Raw genomic sequence first — 21,076 nt, 5'->3', positions numbered from 1 at the left:
CCTATTTCCAACAGTCTGCGGAGAAGGGGAGACCCGGCGTCCCCTTACCCTCAGCCAGACAATTATACTCTCCTGCTCTTCATCATGGTTTCAGACCCTGCACCATTCTAGAATCCCAGGGTGTTAGAGCCAGAGGGACTCTCAGAGATCCTTCTGGTTAATGCTTTCCACCCTTTATCCTGTGATCACCCTAAGGAAATATTAACAAAATTTGGTTATTTTTGCACGTTTTTAAGTTTAAATTATAATTTTTATCAAGTGTAGCTTTAATGCAATCTTTAACAGTGGTTATCACGTGCATAAATTCAACTATCCCGGAGCGCCTGGGTGGCTTAGTTGGTTAAACGTCTGCCTTCGGCTCAGGTTATGATCCCAGGGTCCTGGAATCGAGCCCCGCATCAGGCGCTCTGCCTGCCTCTCTGCCTACTTGTGATCTTTCTCTCTGTCAAATAAATAAATAAAATATTTTTTAAAAAATTCAACTATCCCCCTCATTCAGCAAGTGGCACATACTGTCCAATTTAGTTCAGGTTAGAGAAGAAGCAGCGTGATCCGTTAACACGTTTGTAGATGTCATATTACATCACGTCAGCCCTGGGGATCCAATTCCATTAAAATAATTTAATCAAATGTTAAAGTATAAAAATAGTCAAAAGCTGCTCTCACACTCTGAAGCTGGAAATTCTTATCCTTAGTGCTTTGGAAGTTTTAGATTTTCTTTCTAAAAGAGAGAAGCTTTCAGAGTGGTTTACGGGCCCTTCTCTATTATAGGTGTGAATCATGTTTATTCCCTGTGAATGAAAATCCACTTTAAGGATAACGATCACTTTTCTGAATACTAGAGACATCTTGATGTGCTATATAAAAATTCTGGTCCAATGAATACAATCTGGTAACCATAATGTTCATGCAAATTGGCAGAATTATTATTATTATCATTGTGCTCCTCGTTAACTCTATGAAGTTCCATATGTCTCCCATCTCCGTTCGTGGCTCATTATGGATGAACTAAACAATAGATGGCTGAGAAGAAAAGCAAACTAACACTAAAAGGCCAAAACCGGTCCTGTGGTCAGTGAGTACTCGGCCCAGAGCAAACCACCTGATCTCCTTGAACTCCTCATCCCTCACACACTAGGACAGCCCCAATCCGTTTCATATTAAGGAGCGGGAAATGGAATAAAGGTCGTAATCAACTGAGCTGCAGTCTGATGCCATTTCAGCCCTTGGAGAACCCCCAGAGCTTCAGAATCACAGGCTGGGAAAGGAGTCTTGTTTAACCATCACCTCGCTTAGGGATGCACCGAATTTTCTTTTCTTTTCCTTTCCCTTTCCTTTTCTTTTTCTTTTCTTAGATTTTATTTATTTATTTGTCAGAGAAAGAGAGAGAGGGAGCGCACAGGCAGGGGGAACATGAGGCAGAGGGAGAAGCAGGTTCCCCACTGAGCAAGGAGCCCGATGTGGGGCTGGATCCCAGAACCCTGGGATCATGACCTGAGCCAAAGGCAGACGCTTAACTGACTGAGTCACACAGGCGTCCCCTGCGCTGAACTTTCTTATGAAGAAATCAAGGCCTAGAGTGAAGACCGAGTGGAGGTCACCGGGTACATCAGAGCGGAGCAAGGGCTGGTATCCAGGGGCCTGACTGAGCGCTCTCTTTTCACTGTGCACTCAGAGCGCGTTCAAGGCTAAGACAAGGGATCAGCCAGGACAAGGTGGGAAATAGGGCCCCAGCACTCGGACTGTGTCCTGTTTGCCTGCATACCCCGCCCAGTGCCAGGCCCAGCTCTTTGCCCGTAGGAGATACATGCTCACTGGATGAATAAACGGATGAAACTGTAGCAGGGTCAGGATCTATGTTCCTGGTGCCCCTCCCGCCCCCTGCCAGCACCCCGAGTCATGCAGGGCCGGCTCCTGTTCCCTTTCCATAAAGCTGGGACAGTTTCCGTCTTGACGGGAAAACTGGGCCTCATCACCCAGCTGCTGGCAGTGCCCAGGGGACAGGTGACCAGGACATCAGCAATGTGTCTGCCTCGCTGGGCTGGGAGTCAGGAGACCTGGGCTGGATCCCAGCTCCGCAACCAAAGAGTACTCAGACCATTACTGTTTCCATTCAGGCCCTGACCTGGTCTGTTCGGTCTACTATGACAAAATGCCAGACTGCATGCCTTGTCGACTAAAGAACTTGACTTCTCGTGGTTCTGGAGCTGGAAGTCCAGGCTCAGGGTGCCAGCATGATCCGGTTCCACAACGGCCCTCTTCTGGGCTGTAGACTTTGGACTCCTCACTGTGTCCTGACTTCATGGAAGGGACGACCTGGCTTTCTAGGCACTTCTTCGTAACTGCAACTATCTCCTGTGCGAGAGCTCTGCCCTCACGACCTACCCACCCCTCAAAGGCCCCACCTTCTAGTACTTCACCTTGGGTATATGTGTTTTGGGGGGTTATAAACATCTAGGTCACAGCAGTCCCTTACCTCCAAAATGACAGAATTGATCCAGTGAGTCTCCAAGTGTGGTCGGACCGAGCAAGAGCAGCCTCAACTGCAAACTTGACAGAGATGCACCTTCTTGGGTGCACCCCAGGCCTCCTGACTCAGAAACCGTGGGAGTGAGGCCCCCCATTGTGTTCTGACATGCCCTCCGGGGAACTCTAATGCAGGTTAACTTCTGAGCATTGCAGATTAGCCTGCCTTTCAGATCCCCTGTGGCTCTGACAGTTCTGGCCTGGCCTGCAAAAGGAGGAGACGATGGAGATCTTCACGACGGTCGCTGCAGCAAACACCTGCTGACCCTGGCCAGCACCAGATACTCCTCTGAGCACTTCACGTCAGATCATTCCATGTCCAGCAGATCTCGGTAGGCAGGCTCAGACACAAATGGTTGAGGCTGACAAGCCCAGGGGTAAGGCCACATCTTCTCACCCAGTGGCTGCCGCCCTCTGAGCCTCGTTCAGAGGCCCAGAATGCGAGTCTATGAAACAGGCCAGAGGTAGACACCATTTCAGATGTGTGCACACACACACAGCCTGTCCCCGGGCCAACTGGTCTCCCTGGGGACACACCTGCCCCCAGGCACTCCAGAACTCTCATCCCAACGTGTCAAACCCGACTTCTGTATCTTGAACAATGCAGGTTGTTCAATAAATCATGGCCTGCGTGGCATTACCACTGATTATTTGACTTAACAGCAGTGAGGGCAGGGGTGATAGTGTTTCCGAGTGGTAGGTGAAGGCTCAGAAGCTGGGCTGCAGCCTAGCAGCAATGAAACGTCCTGGGACAGGGGCAAAGGACCCTTTGGGCCTGTCCCCTGTCCTTATCTCTTCAGTCCCCTACAGCCGGTGTTAGCAACAACACTCAAATCAGAACAAGACCAACTGAAAACACACACATAAAATCTTAACGGTTGTCATTTCCAAGTGATCAGGCTTTCTGGTTTATGGGTTGTTTTGTTTTTGTTTTTGTTTTTAAATTCTACAACTTTTACCTTTATAACCGGAAAACTAATGTTTAAGAAATAAAAAGTATGGATTTGTACACTTTACTATATGTTTTACTTTAATGAAAATTATTGAAAAACTTACGACAAAGGGGATTACCTCCAACTCACTGAGTCCCTGCCGACCTAAGACAGGATGAACTTTTCCCTCTGAGTCTCTCAGGGTGTCCCTCTGGGAGATGGGGAAACTGTCACTGCTTCCAGAGGGTTTATGGGCAGACAAAAAGACAGTCAGAGGTGAGTTCCCAAACTGCTCTTTACCCCGTCTTTGAATTCATGTTCTTATCAGCAGCCTAACTCTGACCAACATGGTCAAACTCCTCTACCCCTAGAGATTTTGTGAGCTTTCGCCCCAGGAGGGGAGAGACAGACACACCTGACAACTGCCCCCAATCCTTGCTCCCCAAGCCTACTGCTCACAGGGAAAGAAGCAAAGCAGAAGGCAGCCCTGCCTTCAAGGGGAGATGGAAGTGCATCCAATATGGAGCCAGGAGGGGTCACTCATAACCTACTGGGTTTGCAGAATTTTCTGGAAAGAATGGGTCACAGTGGATGGGGAGAAACAGTGGGGAGTCAAGTCCTCTATAACCCCTAGTCTTGCCAAGAACACCAGTGGATGAGGAGACATAAGGGAAAGGAAGCTGGTGAATTCTCAGGGAAAGGGCCAGTGGGGACACCCCTCCCCCAGCTTACACAGCCCAGAGCAAGTCAGCAGCCCCATGGTAATAAAAGAATTCAGCCTGACCCCCCTTCCTCCCTCCTGTCTCATGCTGGCATCTTGGGTAAGAGGATAGAGGGGTGTCGGGCAGCAAAGGTATTCTGCAAATAGACAGATGGTGAGAAAATTCTGCTACCAATTAGGAGGCTGGGTTCTGCTCCCGGCTTTGCTGTTGGGTCGCTGCACAGCTGTAAGTGAGGTCCCTCCTCAGGCTTTACTTCCTCCTCTGCAAAATGGGGGGCTTGACATAACTTAGGGAGTCCCAAAGTCTCCCTAAGCTCAGACATGAGATACTAAGGGCTTTGTCATAACCAAGAAACTCTCGGCTGCTCAGGCCTGTACATCTCTTACTCTAGCAGGGGAATATGGTCTCTGCCTAGAGTTACAGTGGACTTTATGGCTGGAAGAGTCCTCAGCACTCAGGTAGCACAGAGGTTAAGAGCTCCATCACATGAAATCTGGTTGGAATCAGATGGATCTGATCTGAAGCCCCACTGCACAGTTAGTAGAGACCTTGGGGAAAAGCAACTCAAGTACTTGGGCTTCACTTTCTTGTGAAATAAGGCTACTGATGATACATCATATAAATGAAGTGTGGAGTGGGGCAGCTGGGTGGCTCCGTTGGTTAAGCAGCTGCCTTCGGCTCGGGTCATGATCCTAGAGTCCTGGGATCAAGCCCCACATCAGGCTCCCGGCTCCATGGGGAGTCTGCTTCTCCCTCTGAACTCCCCTCTCACATCTCTCTCTCTCTCAAATAAATAAATAAAATCTTTAAAAAAAAAACAGATGAGTGTGGAGTGAGACAATATTTATTAAAAGCCCTTAGCGCATTGCCCGGCACGTAGTAAGCTCTGACCGCCTGGAGATTGCCGTCATTCTAATCCCCCTCTCCTTGTTACGACCACTGCTGCTATGACAATAGCCAGGCGTGGGAGAGGTGACAGGCCACTCGTGCCTAGAACACAGCACACTTCCTGTCCCACTGCTAAGAGGTTGATAACCATGGTCCCTTTACACATCTCTGCAAGAAGAAAACCACAGGGCCTCCTAGTTGTCTCAATCCAGAACCAAGCGCCATGGGAAAAGGAGGTCTCTTCCTATTCAGGAAGCTTTCTTTATACCTCTCCCCCCTTCTTCTCTTACACACACACACACGCACGCACACACACACACGCAGAGCCAGCGGTCTTCCGTCAGTACCACGGAGAATTCTAGGATAGACTGGGGCAAAGGTTGAGCAGGTGCCAGCTCCCCAGCTGTGTCTGAATATCGGGCTCAGAGCAGCCCACACAAAACAAACAGAAAATGAACAAGAAAGCTAGCCAGCAGCCACACAACCAGTGATGATGCAAGAAGACAATGGGTTCTTCCCAGGCCTGGCCACCAAGTCCCGTGGCTGTTGAGACCAGGACTTGAAACCCAGCAAGGGTGGGGGAGGGCGCAGTGATGGTCACATGGTATTCTGGACCAGAGCTGCTTGAGCTGGAAGAGGTCTTGTGTTGGGTGGATTGCTCTCCATCCCCCACCTAGAGATCCCAGGCTGCCTTATGCGACACCATCTGAGACCTGAATCACAGGAGAAGCTCAGGAGAGAGCCAGACTAGGAATCCACAGGCTAAGAGTCAGGAGGTGGATAACCAGCCTTGGTTCTGCCTTGATTCATGTCACTTCCTTAATGGGCCACTCACCTCTCTGTGCTTTGATTTCCTCACCTGGAAGTGCTGTATTGCCTAAAAGTGATATATTAACTTGGTGTGGCCAGGGGTATGATAAAGATACAATTAGGTCAGACGAAGCAAAACGAAGGGACCGAAATGGAGAAAGGGACTCTCATTCCCTGTCCTGAGATGTGCCTCTCACATCTCTTACTGTTTTGCTGACCGACCCTGTGTTGGCTTCCGCACCACTTCTGAGCCTCCCTTCCTCCCTCCTGTCCTTTTTCCCTATGGGTTTGGCCAGCAGGAAATTTGGTCTTGAGGATAACTAGACTGTCCTTTTCTTCTCATCTCTGCCCTCTCCCCTTGGAGGCACTCCCTAAGGAGCTTGCTGGAGCAGAGAAAGAGCAAGAGCTCCCTCTTTCCAGGGTCCCCCACACCCCTCCTTCCTCGAAGTCTTCCAGGTAGCCACGGACTGTTCGCACTCTCTCTGCTAAACTGCGAGAGCTCTGTGTCCGCACCAGCCGTGTGCATCTGTCCTTTAGGACTCTGCGTACTCGGTTATCTTCCCCATGCACAGGTACAGAGCGCCAGGTACAACCAGGGTCCCAGAAAGATCGCCGCTTCTTCCCGCTGCAACTCTCGCCGTACCTAGAACGCAGCTGAGCACCTTGCTGAGGTCCGAAAACGTTTTCTTTCCTCAGCAAAGTCTTGAGGTGTGGACAAGGCAGAGCATGAAGGTACTTCTGGGAAAGGAGGTGGGAAGTACCATGAGCTCACTTCCATGGGCCACTTCTTACTTGGCAGGCGCTGTGCAAAGGGGTTCCTGTGCATTACCTAATTCCACTCTAATGACTCCAAGCAGGGCAAGTACCATTCAATTCTCAGTTTACAGATGAAAAGTAAGGGAGATTTAAGTCATTTGCCAAAGGTCGCACGACTCTTGAGTGGAGAGCCAGACATGAACCCAAGCCCTTGCTCTTGGGCTATTTTCCCCTTTCGAGATCAGATGCATGCCCTTGGGCTTTCTGCAGTGGGAACTGGGAAAAACAAACCTGGGGAAGGAAGAAGGGGAGGAAGGCTGACAACTGACCTGGAGCAAGCACGCCCCAAGCCAGCAGAATAGCTTTAGCCACCTCTGAGTAGCGCTTGGCCTATTCTGGTCTGTCCCTGACATGCCAACATCTGGGTAGACCCCGGATGATGTCACCAGCCCACTGAGAAACAAAGCATTCTTGCTCTCAGAAGCCCCAGCTGCAACTTTTTAGGGTGCCATCTAAAAGCACCACCCCCCCCCCCCACTTCTCAAGGTATAAGAACACAAACAATCTGGGGAAATATGTTCAGAGAGGGTTTTCCCAATCAGACTCCAAATCGGGCCAGCGCCTGACCCAGACCCTAATCCTATTCACATACCAGCCTTACAGAACCTTCCAGCCAGGCCCAGCCCCACACCATTCGTAGTTTTTGCAACATTTCATTTAACCTCGCCTCCCCCTCAACCTGCCCATCTCACTGAGGCCACCAGCTGCCAGCGCCGCGTGAAAACGTATCAGCGCCCCATTGCCGAGGGCAGCCAGATGGAGAAGGAAAAGGGTCAGAGGCCTGGGGGTCCACCAGCCAAATCCATCCCAGCCCCAGAAGCTCAGGAGGTTTCATGCCAATTGCTAAGATACTCAGGATAGGTGGTCCCGGAATAACCACATATCCACAAGAGAGAAAAGATGAAAGCACTAAGGCCCCAGACCTCTGCAGCTAGATGGGGAATTCATGGCGTTACAGCAAGGCGTCCTGGTGGCCAGTCTTCCAGGCGACAGGGGATTCGTTTTCAGCCTGGCCTGAACTGGGAGTCTTTATTCCTACCAGAGAGGCAGCATGCTGACTGTGCAGAACCACAGACAGGAAGCAGACTTCTCAGACACAGAAAACCCTAGGGACACTTGAAGAGAAGAGAGGGGGAAAAAAAAGCCAAAATGGCTTTTAAAAAAAAATGGGGATTTAGCAGAGAAAATATTGAAGCAACACAATGGATAAACCCTCTGTACTTAAATGTAAACTCGGTAAATTCCTAAAGCTGAAAAAAGTTCTGGACGCTATAATCCCCGCCCTGCTACAGGGAAGTAACCTCCCAGCACAGAACTTCATGAAATACGTAAGGGAAAGGTCAGCCAAATTAGAGCACAGCAAGAGGACAAATGTGGACCAGATACAAACAGAGACTTAGTCACAGCTCAGCGAGGAGTGCGATATTCATATCCAAAGTCCACCGAGGGATTTGTTTGTGGTGCCTGTGAAGTCACTTGAGTTTCCTCTCTAGTTCTCTTTCTCGGCGTGGATTCAGTTGGTCTCAGCCGATACCTGACAAGGCCCCAAGTTAAAGAACTCGAGGGGCACCTGGGTGGCTCAGCCTTCGGCTCAGGTCATGATCTCAGGGTCTTGGGATCGAGCCCCGCACTGGGCTCCCAGCTCAGTAGGGAGCCTGCTTTCCCCTCTTCTCCCCACTCTTGCTTTCTCTCACTATCTCTGTCATCCTGTCTCTCCCTCTCAGATAAGTAAGTAAAAATCTTAAAAAAAAAAAAAAAGAAAAAAGAAAGAAAAGAAAGAACGAACGAACTCCTCAAGTACACACAGATAAGCACCCAGACCAGGTGGATCCCTCGGTGACGGGTCAAACCGTGCGAACCAGCCCTCTCCCCTCTCTTCCAAATATCTTAGCCAGGCTTCAGCCCGAATGTGTCCCTGTTCTCACAGCAGCATTGCTGAAGCCAAGAGAGGTGGACAGATAGACAGAAGACATTGGGACCTCCTCCCTGGGCTGAAGCTGTGGGAAGAGATGGGCCCCTCCCCCTCCTCACCTGAGGAGGGAGCACTAGCACCAGGCAATGAAAATAAAAATAACCCATTGACGTTACACCTGTGGATGAGGAGAGGCTCATGGGATTGCTCCCTTTTGTGTTGCCATTTTCTTTTATCCAGAATGAAAGGGAAACCTAGGTAGGCGAAATAGATGAGGGCTGGGCCAGTGCCTCTGTCAAGCAGAGGGCGGGGGGTGGGGCGGATTGTGGGGGCAGACATTGATTCTCCTATAGGCGAAGGTGTCACAGCCTCTGCCTCAGGGCCTGAGGAAGACTTTGAGCAATGTCTTCACAGTGCAGTGTTGGCCAAGACTCAGAAGGCTCCGGGGCCATGCCCTCTAACGTTCCCTAATGGAAGACTGGTGTTTCTGTGATAGCCAGCCTCTTATGTCACTCTTTAAAACAAGTGAGCCCCAAACAAGAAAGCTTCTCAAACCAAGGGACCATCAATCAGCCCGTGCTGGAACCCAGCGCTGCCCACGGGGTAATGAGCCAGGAGGAGGAGAATCTGGCATCAGAGCCAATCCCAGCTCTGCCACTTGGGATAGAGAGCTGTCCTACTTTGGGCAAGCAGGTTCCCATCCAGAGCCCCCATTTTCTCAGTGTAATCAGGATCATGATACCTCACCCAAGGGTTGTGATAAAGCCCTGGACACAGAGTAGGTGACCCGTGAGTGGTACCTCCCTAAGCCCCCTTGGTCTTCTGTAGACAGAGGCACACGTGGTGGGGCCTGGGAGGGTCCTTTAGAACAAGAGCTTGCAACAATACCTGTGGCTTCATCCCACCACTTTGAAAATGAATTCTTTTTTTTTTTTTTAAAGATTTTATTTATTTATCAGAGAGAGAGAGGGGGAGAGAGAGAGCACAGGCAGACAGAATGGCAGGCAGAGGCAGAGGGAGAAGCAGGCTCCCCGCTGAGCAAGGAGCCCGACGTGGGACTCGATCCCAGGACACTGGGATCATGACCTGAGCCGAAGGCAGCTGCTTAACCAACTGAGCCACCCAGGTGTCCCTGAAAATGAATTCTTACACAATCTCGTCTGCATAACACCTGCATTTCCAGACCCCCTTTTCCAACATTATTTTCTACTTAAATAGCCCCGTTAGGTAGGTGTTACTATTCTCATTTTTACAACTGAGAAAAGTAAAACTAAGGAATGTTAAATAACTTGCCCTACTCATCTTAGACTCCCCCATCCCTCCGGTCCTCAGCTCCTCGATCCAGAGCCCGCTCTGCCACCCCACACCGGCATCATCATCCCTTCAATATAGACTTCCTGAAAGTTTCCCAAGTTCCAGGCATGGTTCTAGGTACTGGATGCCCTCTCTGACTTGTCATCCCAAGAGTAGCACTGTCCTGCTCTAAGCCAGCCGTTCTTCGATCCCTCGTGGCCGATGGTACATGCAAGGGAGCGGTGGCCAGAGTGATAGACGGGGACACATCATTCTGTTACCAGCTGAGCTGACTGAGGATGACTGTAGGGCATGACTGGTAATCTGCTATAAGACGTTCTGTGCCCTGTCTCTTGGGGTAAGGAAGGCACAGTCAGGTGGAAAGCATATCAGAGGAAAGAGAAAGACCATCCAGATGGCCAGTGGTTCTAAGCCAAGGCTGAGATATATACATATACATATACATATACATATACATATACATATACATTCTGATATATACATATCAGAATCATGGAGGGGGCTTTTCAAACATTCTGGTGCCTGGACCCAACTCTCAGAGATTATGTTATTGGGCTGTAGAGTGGGTCCCAGCGTCTGCATATTTTGAAATCTCCCCACGTGAGACTAGCATGTTTCCAGGTTGACAACCCACAAACAGGGCCTTGCCTGTTTGCTGAGTATGGTCTGCCGACCAGCAGTACTGGCAACCCCTGGGAGCTGGTAAGGAATGCAGAAACTCAGGCCCAACCAGACCTCATCAGTCTGCCTGTGCACTTTAACAAGGTCCTAGGTGACTTGTGTGCCCACAGAAGGTGGGAAAGGGCAGGCTCCTTCCTGTGAGTCAACCAGAGAAGTCCCCCACCCTAGGCCCAGCTGGGAGACACAGCCCACCTGCTCCCCATCAGGCAGCGCACACTCCATGAGGGTAAAGCAGGGGAGCTCAGGTGACTGTCGGGAGCCACGCCACCAAGCTCTGCCTTTCCTGTCTCTCTCAGAGCTGCCTGACCCCGCATCACGGAGCTCCGTGTACAAGAGCTGCTGGGATCCCAACAAAACCCTTCTGTGCTGGAAGGAATTTCAAGAGCTAGACCCTGTCACCATTTCAGTGACCAGAAGAAAAGGAGTGTCTTTCTCTTCCACACAGCCCTCTCTCCCTTCCCGAGTACTCTTTAAGGAAGAGGCCAGCTCAGGACAGCCCCGCCTAAGCCCAACCCCAGTGAGACATCGAGCTGCCTGACCAGCCATAAAGGCAGCACTGTCCTTGGAGGCAAGGAGGTGGCTGGTACCAGCTACGCCTCATGAAGAAGGGAATCCTCGAGGAGAGAAGGCCAGACAGAGACACACACAAAATCTTGCCCCTGCTGGCATCCTGCAACCCACTCGCAGATCTGCATCCCTGCTACCACTCTGTCTTTGTTTCTGTCTATCAGTCATGTGTGTGTGTGTTGTTTTCACACGTGCCTGCCTTTGCTCTCTCATTAGACTGAGAGCAGCCATCCCGGCTCCTCCTTTGTCACTGCCCACAGTACCAAGTACAGAGACTTACACCCAGCAGGGGCTCAATAAATATTATTTGTATTCATGTGCACACATTTTCTAGGAGCCAAACCCATAGCTCCAGGCTAACAAAGAGAGCTACTCACTAGCAGGCGTTCATTAAGGATTACTATCAGCACACTGAGATTCTACGGAAGAAAACTGTAAGGCACATCTTCAAAAAGCATGCAGTCTGGTTTAGGAAATCAGATTATATGTGCCAAACCTAAGACCAGAGACCCACGGAAATCGAGCACATTTATGATAAGGTTAGGCACGCCTATGTACACTGCATATGCCAACACAATGGAAATTTTGTACTCCGGTCTTTTGACAGGTTATTATTACTTACTTACAGAGTGGCTTTAAAAAAAAAAAAAAAAAAGATTTTATTTATTTGACAGAGAGAGATAGCACAAGCAGGGGGAGCTGCGGAAGGAGAGGAGAAGCAGATTCCCCACTGAGCAGGGAGCCCGATGTGGGGCTTGATCCCAGGACCCTGGGATCATGACCTGAGTCAAAGGCAGATGCTTAATGGACTGAGCCACCCAGATGCCCCCTGGAGAGGTTTTAGACACTCTGAAATGTTGAGTAGAGGGAGTGCATTTTCACAATGAAAGAAGAAATGGGCTGAGACTCTCATGTAAATACAGACTCTAAGGCAAAATTTACTAGGCTACAAATTGGGTCATTTTAGCATGCAAATGTGCACACACATGGTCTCGCCTTAAAAGGGCCATTTACTAGTTCCCCCAATCCACACTTTTGCTTTCATTACAAGGACTGCAAAGTCAGATGGGGTAAACTAGGCTGATGCCAGAAAGCCCACGCATTTCCTAGTCCTAGCCAGAATTGTTTTCTAGATCCCTTTGGGTTGTTCTAAACATTCTCTGGCTTTACCTTCTAACCTGGCATCATTGGGGAGGAAAATCTTTCAGAGGCAGGTCAGCACCCTGGACAGCAGCAAGCTCCCTCCCTAAGCCAGCGAGAGAAAGTTCCAGCATTCCGGTTTGCCCAACGCCCTTTCAGAAGGAACTAACTCTCAAACACCATCCCAGACACAGAGCAAGCTCAATCAAGAAGCTTCAAATGCTCCTCACCAACTACTCAATCAAGGTCGGGATTCTCCACACTCTGGCCCCAGCCAGTCCCTTCAGCTATACCTCCCACTGCTCTAGTCTGGCCAGTACAATGCCTGAACACAGCTTCCCTCCTGTGAACCTTTGCTTATGTTCCTGTACCCCACCAGAAAGGTCCATTTCCTCCATCTACTCAAACCCAACCCATCCCTAGGCCCAAACCAGCCTCTGCTTCTCTTCAAAACCTTCCCAAAGGACTTTAGTCTACATGAATTTCCTCTCTTCTCTGATATCCCAAAGCATTATTGGTTTAGATAATGCTTTAGGGAACTTAATTACTTATCCTCTGCACAATTACTAGGTTTATCTGTAATTTTTAAAGTTCCCAGTGGTCCAGTATGTGAAGAACTACCTCTGCCAGCAACTAGCCGTGCAGCCACGAGCAGAGTATGTAGCCCTTTTGAGTCTGTTTCTTGGTCGGTCAAATAATGATCTTGGATTAGACCATCTCTAACATTCTCTGAGATTAAAGATGCTCTCAAAACAAGAAGCCACCTAGAAGTGTGCCATGCAAATAGAGCCTTTGAAGACTGACTGTAGGTGCAACAAATATTATATATATTTTATAATATATTTAAAAAAAAAACCCACAAGGCATAGCCCAGGGCTTGGGTCAGCCAGAGAACTCTGGTTTAGTTCCCAACGTGAGTCCCAAAGCCTTCAATTCCACTCAGTGTGTGCTGATGATCAGAAAGAGATCTAGTTTCTGTCCTGTCCTTGTCTACGTCAGCATAGGAAAATCGCCTGTGGCCTCAAAGGCATTTTCCTTCATAAAGAACATGTCACCACCAACGTGTGGAAAAATACCACACAATGGACATTATAACAGTGTCTCCAATATAAACACACACGTACAGGCCAACCAACAGCTGACAGCGGTGTTAACTTCACCACTAATGATGCATAAGCCCAGACAGACTATGGCAAATAACAAAAGGCATCATCTTTGGTGATGCCCCCAAATAAAACATTGGCTAATCTCACAGGTAGAAGTTCCAGAGGGGACGGAGAACTGACTTAAAATTTCAGCTCAGTGTTGTACTTCCTGTCAAAAATCCTAGTTATAATTCTTCCTTGTGTTTGAAATCCTATTCTCAAAGCATTCAGTTTATGGATCCACAGGCACAATAAGATATAGGGATGACTTTTCCTCCCTCGTACCTGGAGAAATTAAGGCTCACAAATGTTCAACAACTGTTGTGTTGCAAATAAAGATCTGAACAGAATCAGGATCCAGTTGGACTAATTCCACTAACATAGGCAACATGTACCCCCCCAAGCACAAACACACATGAACATACACACACTCTGAGAAGTCTTAGTAATATAAAGAGACAAGTTACGAAACTCACTGACCCTGGAACTGGAAGATTCCACGGAATACTTGCAAAAGATGCTACTGCCAAAGGAAATTGGCCAGCATCAATAAAGAAGGAGGGAACTCTCACCGGGAAAAGTCCTTGGAATTGCTCTGCCAGCCATTCACTTGCATCCCAGAAAATCACAAGATCAGAGAACAAAACTTAGCATCTGGTCAATCCACCCCCACTGGCCTAAACTAGATCCAGGACAGTGAGCTCAGCACAAAAACCATCCTCTTTTAGGCACTCCCCCAAGCTGGTCATGCTAAGTTTCCAGAAAAGGAAAGCACAGAGAAGACTCCAGCACAATAAGGTTAGAAGAGCAAAGACTCCAGCACCCTGGGTCCTCTACAATTACATCTCAATAAACCGTCCCCAACACATTCCCTCACTACTGAATTACACGCACCCAACCATACCATTTATTCATTCCGAAGATCTGCACATTCCTACTCTTACTCCAAGAGTTCTGATTATTAAGTCTTCAAGTTTTGCTATCTCAAGACCTCAAGTACTTCCTCTCGCAAGAAGCTTTTCCAGATCACCTAAGCCTAACATAATCTCCTGCCAATCTTCGAGCATTTACTGTCTGGAATTAACAAATGTTTCTTACATATGAACACATATCTTCATTTCTCTTTAGGGAGGAGACGGGGTCTCATGAGCCTCCAGAAGATGGTGCCGGACCCCTTGTGCCCACAGCAGGTGCTCAACAAATACTGGGTGATGATGATGACAACGAAAGGACCTTCTCAGAGGTGTAGCTCCCACTGAAGGGCAGAACTAGGTATAAAGCTCCGTGCACCTGGGGCTGGGTGGGGTGGGCGGAAACAGCCCAAAAGAGAACCCACAAGTCAACAGCGGCTCGCACAGCCTTCTTCCAAGTCTGGGTGCTGGGGGCTTTCCTCATTCTAGGACTGAGTGGGAAATCCTCCCTTCCTACCCCTGAGCCGCTGATCCCAGGCTGTTTATCTCGTTAACTCTGTTGATTGTGATCCTGGTAAGAGGTTCTGAAGCCCTCCAAGCCCCTCTCTAATTAAATTCATTAGAACAGATTGGGGCTTTCTTTCAGCATCTCAGAAAAATTAACAACACGATTAGCATCATAATGACGGGGAGAGGGGCTGCCAGGGAGGCCTTTCAGGAGGGGCTGGCCCAGCTTGGGAGGGGATGAGTGAGGAGGAGCAGGTGAAGGAGGAGAAAGCAGATGCTCAGGCAGCTGCTTCCCAGAGAAGGGAGTGGCAGGAGAGAGGCAGGATGACAACGGCCCCAGGAGATGAGCCCACCGCACCGCAGGTGCTCTAACTTTATCAAGGCATGACCTTTGGGAGAAGAAGGTCAGGACAAGAAATTAATCAATGACATATTCCAGAGACATGAGCTTCTAGGACAAGAGACTTGCAGCAATCTTTTGCTTTTACAAACAGAAACACATTTAAGCTCTGTTCAGGATAGAGCCGGAAGTAAAAGAGAAGCCCCTCCTGCTTTTCAGGGTGATGTCCTTTTCCTATAAGACTTCACCACAAGGACCTGGGGAGAGCAGGCTAGATGAGGGAGGTCACTTCTTTCCCAGGGAACCCGCACCCATCAGGTTTTAACTGGTGGGTTACACCTGGTGGGTTCCCTCATCTAGGATAATCTCCTCTTCCACCAAGTCAAGGGATTCTGCAGGCCTCAGCCCCACTCTCACCTCCTCTGTGAAGAGCCACTGACATTTGGTGAGTACTTATTACCAGCCAGGTGCCCTGCTGGGGCCTTCACTGCCTTCTCACATTTAATCCTTAGAACAGCCCTGCAAGGTTCATATTAACATCTCCACGTTACAGATGGGCAAGCTGCAGCTCCTTGGAAGAACCAAGGTTTGAATGTAAGTCTGACCTCAAAGGCTGAGTTGTTTCTACTACGCCTGTCACCTCCCTGACTCTAACAGTCATATGGAGGGATCACTCTTGAAGTTCTACTCTCCAGGGTCTGAAGACTTAATTGCATACTGTCTTAGATGATTCCTAAGAGTTGTCGTATATTTCCATGTATTTCCCCCATTTGAAAGTTTCTGTATCCTGCAGAAGGACATAGGAGGTACTCAAAGATGTATGATAACTGGGCCTTTCTAATAGATTTTCCTAGACAGCCTTGGGCTAAAACATCCCAGGTTTTTATTTTTACTCTCCAGTAATATATAGGAGAGGCATATGAGCTTTGATGGCAAATACACACAGGTTTAAATTCTAGCTCTACAACTTACCTGTTCTTCAATCGTAAATAACCACCTTTCTGACTCTGCTTCCTTATCTATAAAACCAGAATCCTAGCAATACTTCTTTTTTTTTTTAGGGTTTACCCTTATGAAGATTACATGAAGTGATGCATACAAGCACAGAGTAGAGTGCCCAGCACACAGCAAACCTAGAATGATGACTATGATAGTATGACACTTATTTTTCTTGGCCTGCCTCGAGGTCTAAGGAAAGGAGGGTGGCTCAGGAGTTCTCCAGTTGGCTGGCACAACCTGACTGGTGCTGCTGGTCAGCAGAGCTTCGGAAGTGCCTACTCAAGCACCCAGCACGGCCATTAACTCCCAGAGCCCTCCCCTGTAAGCCCAAGGACCAGGCCGGATGCATCCAACCTCTGCCCTTGCAGTTAGGTGTGGGCTCTAGCTGGGCATTTTGAGTAAATGCTCCAAAGTTTGATATCGAGCTGCTCTGGCCAAAACAGGGTGTATCTCAACTGTGGAAGACAATCCTACCGTGTCTACCATGACCCCTCAGCCATGCTCCTACAATGCCAAGAACTCATCCAGCCCCTGCTAGAGCATTTCTTGTACTGAATTTTCCTTTGTTTTTGTTTCTGTCTCTCCAACTCACTCAGACCCCAGTCCCTAGCACAATTCCTTGGATATATTCAAAGACTCAGGACACACTAATGAAACGAGCTAAATTTAGTGTGTGGGGAAGAAGGGGCCTCCTCAGACAGATAAGACTGAGGGTCTCCATCCTCACGTTCTTTCCCAGTTCAACTGTGGATGTGCCCGGTGTCCTGTGCTCAAGGGAATAACTTCAAGGGGAGGCCCTCCCCCACCTGGACTTCTCTGATGAATCCCACCTGGTTCTGACCTCCCCAGGACACCAAGACCCTTCCCCACCTACCAGAGCTTGGGATTTTCCTCCTTATCTTGTTTCTGAGCGTATACCTCTTGTATACCTCGGCGTATACTTGCTACTTCCCATCAGATAGTTAGCTCCTGGGACAGCAGACTGGGCTTCTTTTCCTCTGACTCCCTGTAACATTCTAAGCATACCCAGACCACAGTTTGCCCCTAAAATACAAGGGCTTAGGAGATGGTAATGGGAGAGTTGAGTAGCCTTGAACTTGCCCCAGAGTTCCCTCTGGGTGCCCTCCCCCCATGGGCTAAAGCAGCACCCACTGAGGTTCAGCTGTCCTAGCTCTTCCCCCTAAAGCCAGGGATCTGGTAATATCTTACAGCTCACCTCCTCTTCTATCCTTTTCCTTAGTCGACTTTAGGGCCAGACTGGACCTGCCCTTCTGGACAGACTCACCCAGTCATCTTCATGGTTCTGGAAGCGAGGGGGCTGATACCACTGGAATGGAGGACCCGCCTCTCTACATCCTTGTCCAGATGTTCTCGCTCAAGCTTATCTGCGGTGCTTGTCTGTTTACTTGTCTCTCTTCTCCGGGACACTGGGAGCTCTGAGAGACCAGACGCTGTCTCAGTTTTCATCTCTACAAGCCCCACACGGAGCAGGGCAGCAACTGCAGGCTTCATTTGTATTTGCTAAATAAATAAGTACGGAGCCCGGCCTTAAGCCGGTTGGCCTTGCCCCCAACCCCCGCTCCCCCACACCCCCGTCCTCCAGGCCCAACAGACTGAAGACTAAACTACTCTGTCTCCCCCCTCAACTTTCTGGTGTCCTAAGGATTTCTTTTCTGTAAAGACTAAGTGATGAGCCTCACATGCCAGCTCTCTGATGGGCTTAGAGGACAGTGGTGCCAAGGGAAGGGAACAAGATGCAAGAACAGAGTGATGGGAGCCTTCGAATTCTGTCCCTCGGTCACTGCAGAAAAGGGACCTTCCTCTGTACCTCCTCCTCAGATAGCCAAGCCAGAACTCCCCCCACCCCGGAGAACAGCCACCTCCTCAATGTGCCCCGAAAGCAGCAGCCCCGGAAGCCAGTCGGCTTCAGCCCACAGGGAGCCCGCTGCATGTGGCTCCAGCTCTCGGGAGAGCCCACTCCTCTTTCTCTGTGCCTTGATTTATCTCTGCGAAGCCTCTGTGATGCTAAACTAGGGATCTGGGATAACAGTCATTGCACAAAAGCAGCAAATACTTTACCTTGTTATCAGAATCCCCCACATAACCTCAGCCCCAATCAAGCATTTCAACGTCAGAACCTTAATCCAATCAGCTCTCCCGGAGAGCTCCAGGTGTTGCCTCCTCCCCCGGCCAGGAAAGGCCTGGGGAAGCTTCCTGCCCCACCCCCTATGACGGGAGGGGGCGCAGAAAGGTTACAAAGTGGTGGGCAGCCAGCCCCCTAGACGCATGCCCCTCCCCCTTGCCAGGCAGTGCCTAAGTCCCCTTTAGGGTTGTAGCACAGGAGCTGGAGTCCAAACACTGGGATTTTTAAAGAGAGGGACCCTTACGGAGATGGGACAGAACCCATCAGCAATGTGCTATTCACCCCCAATTTAAGCCCTGGGGATTTAGCTGAAGTCCCAAGACAGGAACTGGGCTACCATCCCCTGTCCGAGGGAGCAAACACAATTTGTGGGGTTAAATGTGAATGAGTCTCTTTCCTCATTTGTGCTATTCTCATTCTTTATCTACACACACACACACACACACACACACACACACTTTCAGCTGAATCCAAAGGGGAAGATATTAATCCCTCAGAAGTGCAACTCAAAAAAACAAAAAAGGAAGAAAAGAAAACCCAGCAGTTTTCTCAACACACACACAAAGAAGGGCCAACTCCGTCAACACAAAAGATTAGAATGACACTCCCCCTCCCCAATTTCGTCCAATTCCTCCTGTAGCGCAATTCCACCAGATCCAACCATCCCCAAACCAGAGCGGAGGACAGGTTTCTGCCTTCCCTCTTCTCCCTGTTCCCCACTCCCACAGCTGGTATGGCCCCTGTCCTCCAGAGCCTCCACTCACCACACACATTTTCCCCGGGCTTCTCCTATTTATGTCTCAAGTTCGGTGGGTTCTGAACCTGCTGGTCTCTGGCCCCATACAAACAATTCAACTCCTGCCCAACCATGTCTCAAAGGCCTGCAGTCTGCCGTCGCTGGAGCTTTGATTGGGCCCCAGCAGGGCTCATCATGGTTCCAAGGGTAGCTACACCAGGCCCTCATCCCAGGCAGACAGACAGGCTGGAAAGGGGCACTGTCATCTATTCCTCCAGACTGGGGGAGGAGGCATCTCTGCCCAACACACACACACACACACACACACACACACACACAGCCTGCTGCCAAATGCCAAGAAAGGAATCAGGAGCAGAACCTGGCTTGAGGCAGGAGAGGGGCTGCTGTGGGGACCAGAGTCTAAGTGATTCAGCAGTCTGCCCTCTCTCCAGCCCAGCCCATGGGCCACACTCATGGCAGCTGTGCCAACTTGGAGACTGAAGAAGAATTGTCTCTAAAATCCAAAATTCTCCAACCTTCCAGCGGGGCTCCACATCCAGGCCTTTGCATCCCAGAGCTCAGAACAAGACCAGTAAGCGGTCCTCAGCCATTCCCTTGGACCTTGCCTCTTGCCCAATCTAGTTCCCCTATGCTTAGCACTCCCTCCCACAGTCCATCTAGGAAACCAACCTGAACCAGGGAAGGCTGAGGAACACAAGAGGCTGACTATCCCCCAGCATCCTTCACCCCCAAGCCATGAATTGGATCAAACATGAAGAAAGAGGTTATAAGTGGATTCCGCAACCGTGACTACATCAGGCCTTCAGAGCCCTAGGCCTCCCCAAGCAGGGAAGGAGGGCCCCGTGTCAGGTGATGGGGGCTCAGTACAAGCCTTGTGGATACACAGAGCACCAGGAAGGGCAAATGGGAAAGGTGATGGGGGGCAGGCCAGCTAATAGACATGAAGGGGAAGATGGGGTTCTTGAGAGGGACTATAGTGCAGGAGGAAACCAAGAGGCAGCTGGGAAGCGGCTGGGACAGGGTGTGCAGAGGGACCTGGGGAGGACAAAACTGAGGGAGCAGATGGAGAGACAGGCACACAGAGTGACGGGATATGAGGTGGGGATGAGGACAGGGGAGGCCAAATTGAGGGGCTGATGTGAGGGATAGGAAAGATGGGGTCATCCAGAGCGGGGTGTGGAGGTAAACAGGTATAGGGCAGCGCTGTGGATGAGGCAGGGACGGAAAGCAAGGAGAAGAGGTCGAGGATGCAGGGAGAGGGAGGGAATGAGGCCAATGAGACAGAAAGGGTGTTGGGTGGGCAGGGGGGTGAGAGCTGAATGGGGGTGGATGCAGATAGCCACAGAGCAGGATGGATTCGGGGCAGGTGATGGTGTGGAGACGAGAAGGGACGGGGATGTAGTCAGAGGGGGATGGGGACCGGTCGGGGGATGGAGACGGGCAGAAGAGGGCGGCAACAAGGGGGTGTCGCTAGATGGGTTTCCAAGACCCCCGTTCTACCGCACCCCCACCTGTCCGGTATCCGCGCTCGCCTACCTCCGAGGGCGCGGGCTCCGGCCCTGGGCGCAGTCCGTGCTGTCCGTCGCCGGCGCCGCCACTTCCCCCGCGTCCCCTGCAGCGCCTCTCGCCGCCAGCCGCCGCATTAGGGCAGAGACCGGCCCGTGCGCGTCCCCGGGCGGCCGGCGCGGCCCCGCCGTCCTGCGTGCGCGCCCCCGCGCCCCTCCCTTCGCGCGCCGGGCGGGGACCCGGACGGAGAGGTGGGGGCAGGAAGATGCTCCGAGCGCCGCCCCGCCCGGCGCGTCCGGGAGCGGTTCGCTAGGCCTGCGCCGCCGGGAAAAAAAGCTCCTCCCTTCTCTTCTCCCCGACCCGCTCACCGGCATTGGAAAGGAGCGTCCGGGAAGCCCCCGCGGTATCGGGTTTTGCCCTGAAAATGCCCCTCCACCATCAGACTGTGACTTCTTGGGGG

At 50.4% G+C, this 21,076-nt stretch overlaps 1 protein-coding gene across 17 annotated transcripts in view; it reads right to left on the bottom strand.

The window, feature by feature from the left end:
- Positions 1-20,793, bottom strand: part of NFASC (neurofascin) — a 174,994-nt gene extending 154,201 nt beyond the window's left edge. For all 17 annotated transcript variants that reach the window (XM_059413205.1, XM_059413212.1, XM_059413215.1 and 14 more), the window contains exon 1: positions 20,647-20,793. In XM_059413205.1, the coding sequence (XP_059269188.1) occupies positions 20,647-20,753 (107 nt within the window). In that variant the 5' untranslated portion in view covers positions 20,754-20,793. The remainder of the gene's footprint in view (positions 1-20,646) is intronic.
- Positions 20,794-21,076: the final 283 nt, after the last annotated feature.

The sequence above is a fragment of the Mustela nigripes genome, chromosome 10, assembly GCF_022355385.1.
Source record: "Mustela nigripes isolate SB6536 chromosome 10, MUSNIG.SB6536, whole genome shotgun sequence".
Classification (NCBI taxonomy): Eukaryota; Metazoa; Chordata; class Mammalia; order Carnivora; family Mustelidae; genus Mustela; species Mustela nigripes.
Note: the sequence above shows the minus strand (reverse complement) of the source record. Positions and strands in the feature narration are given on the sequence as shown.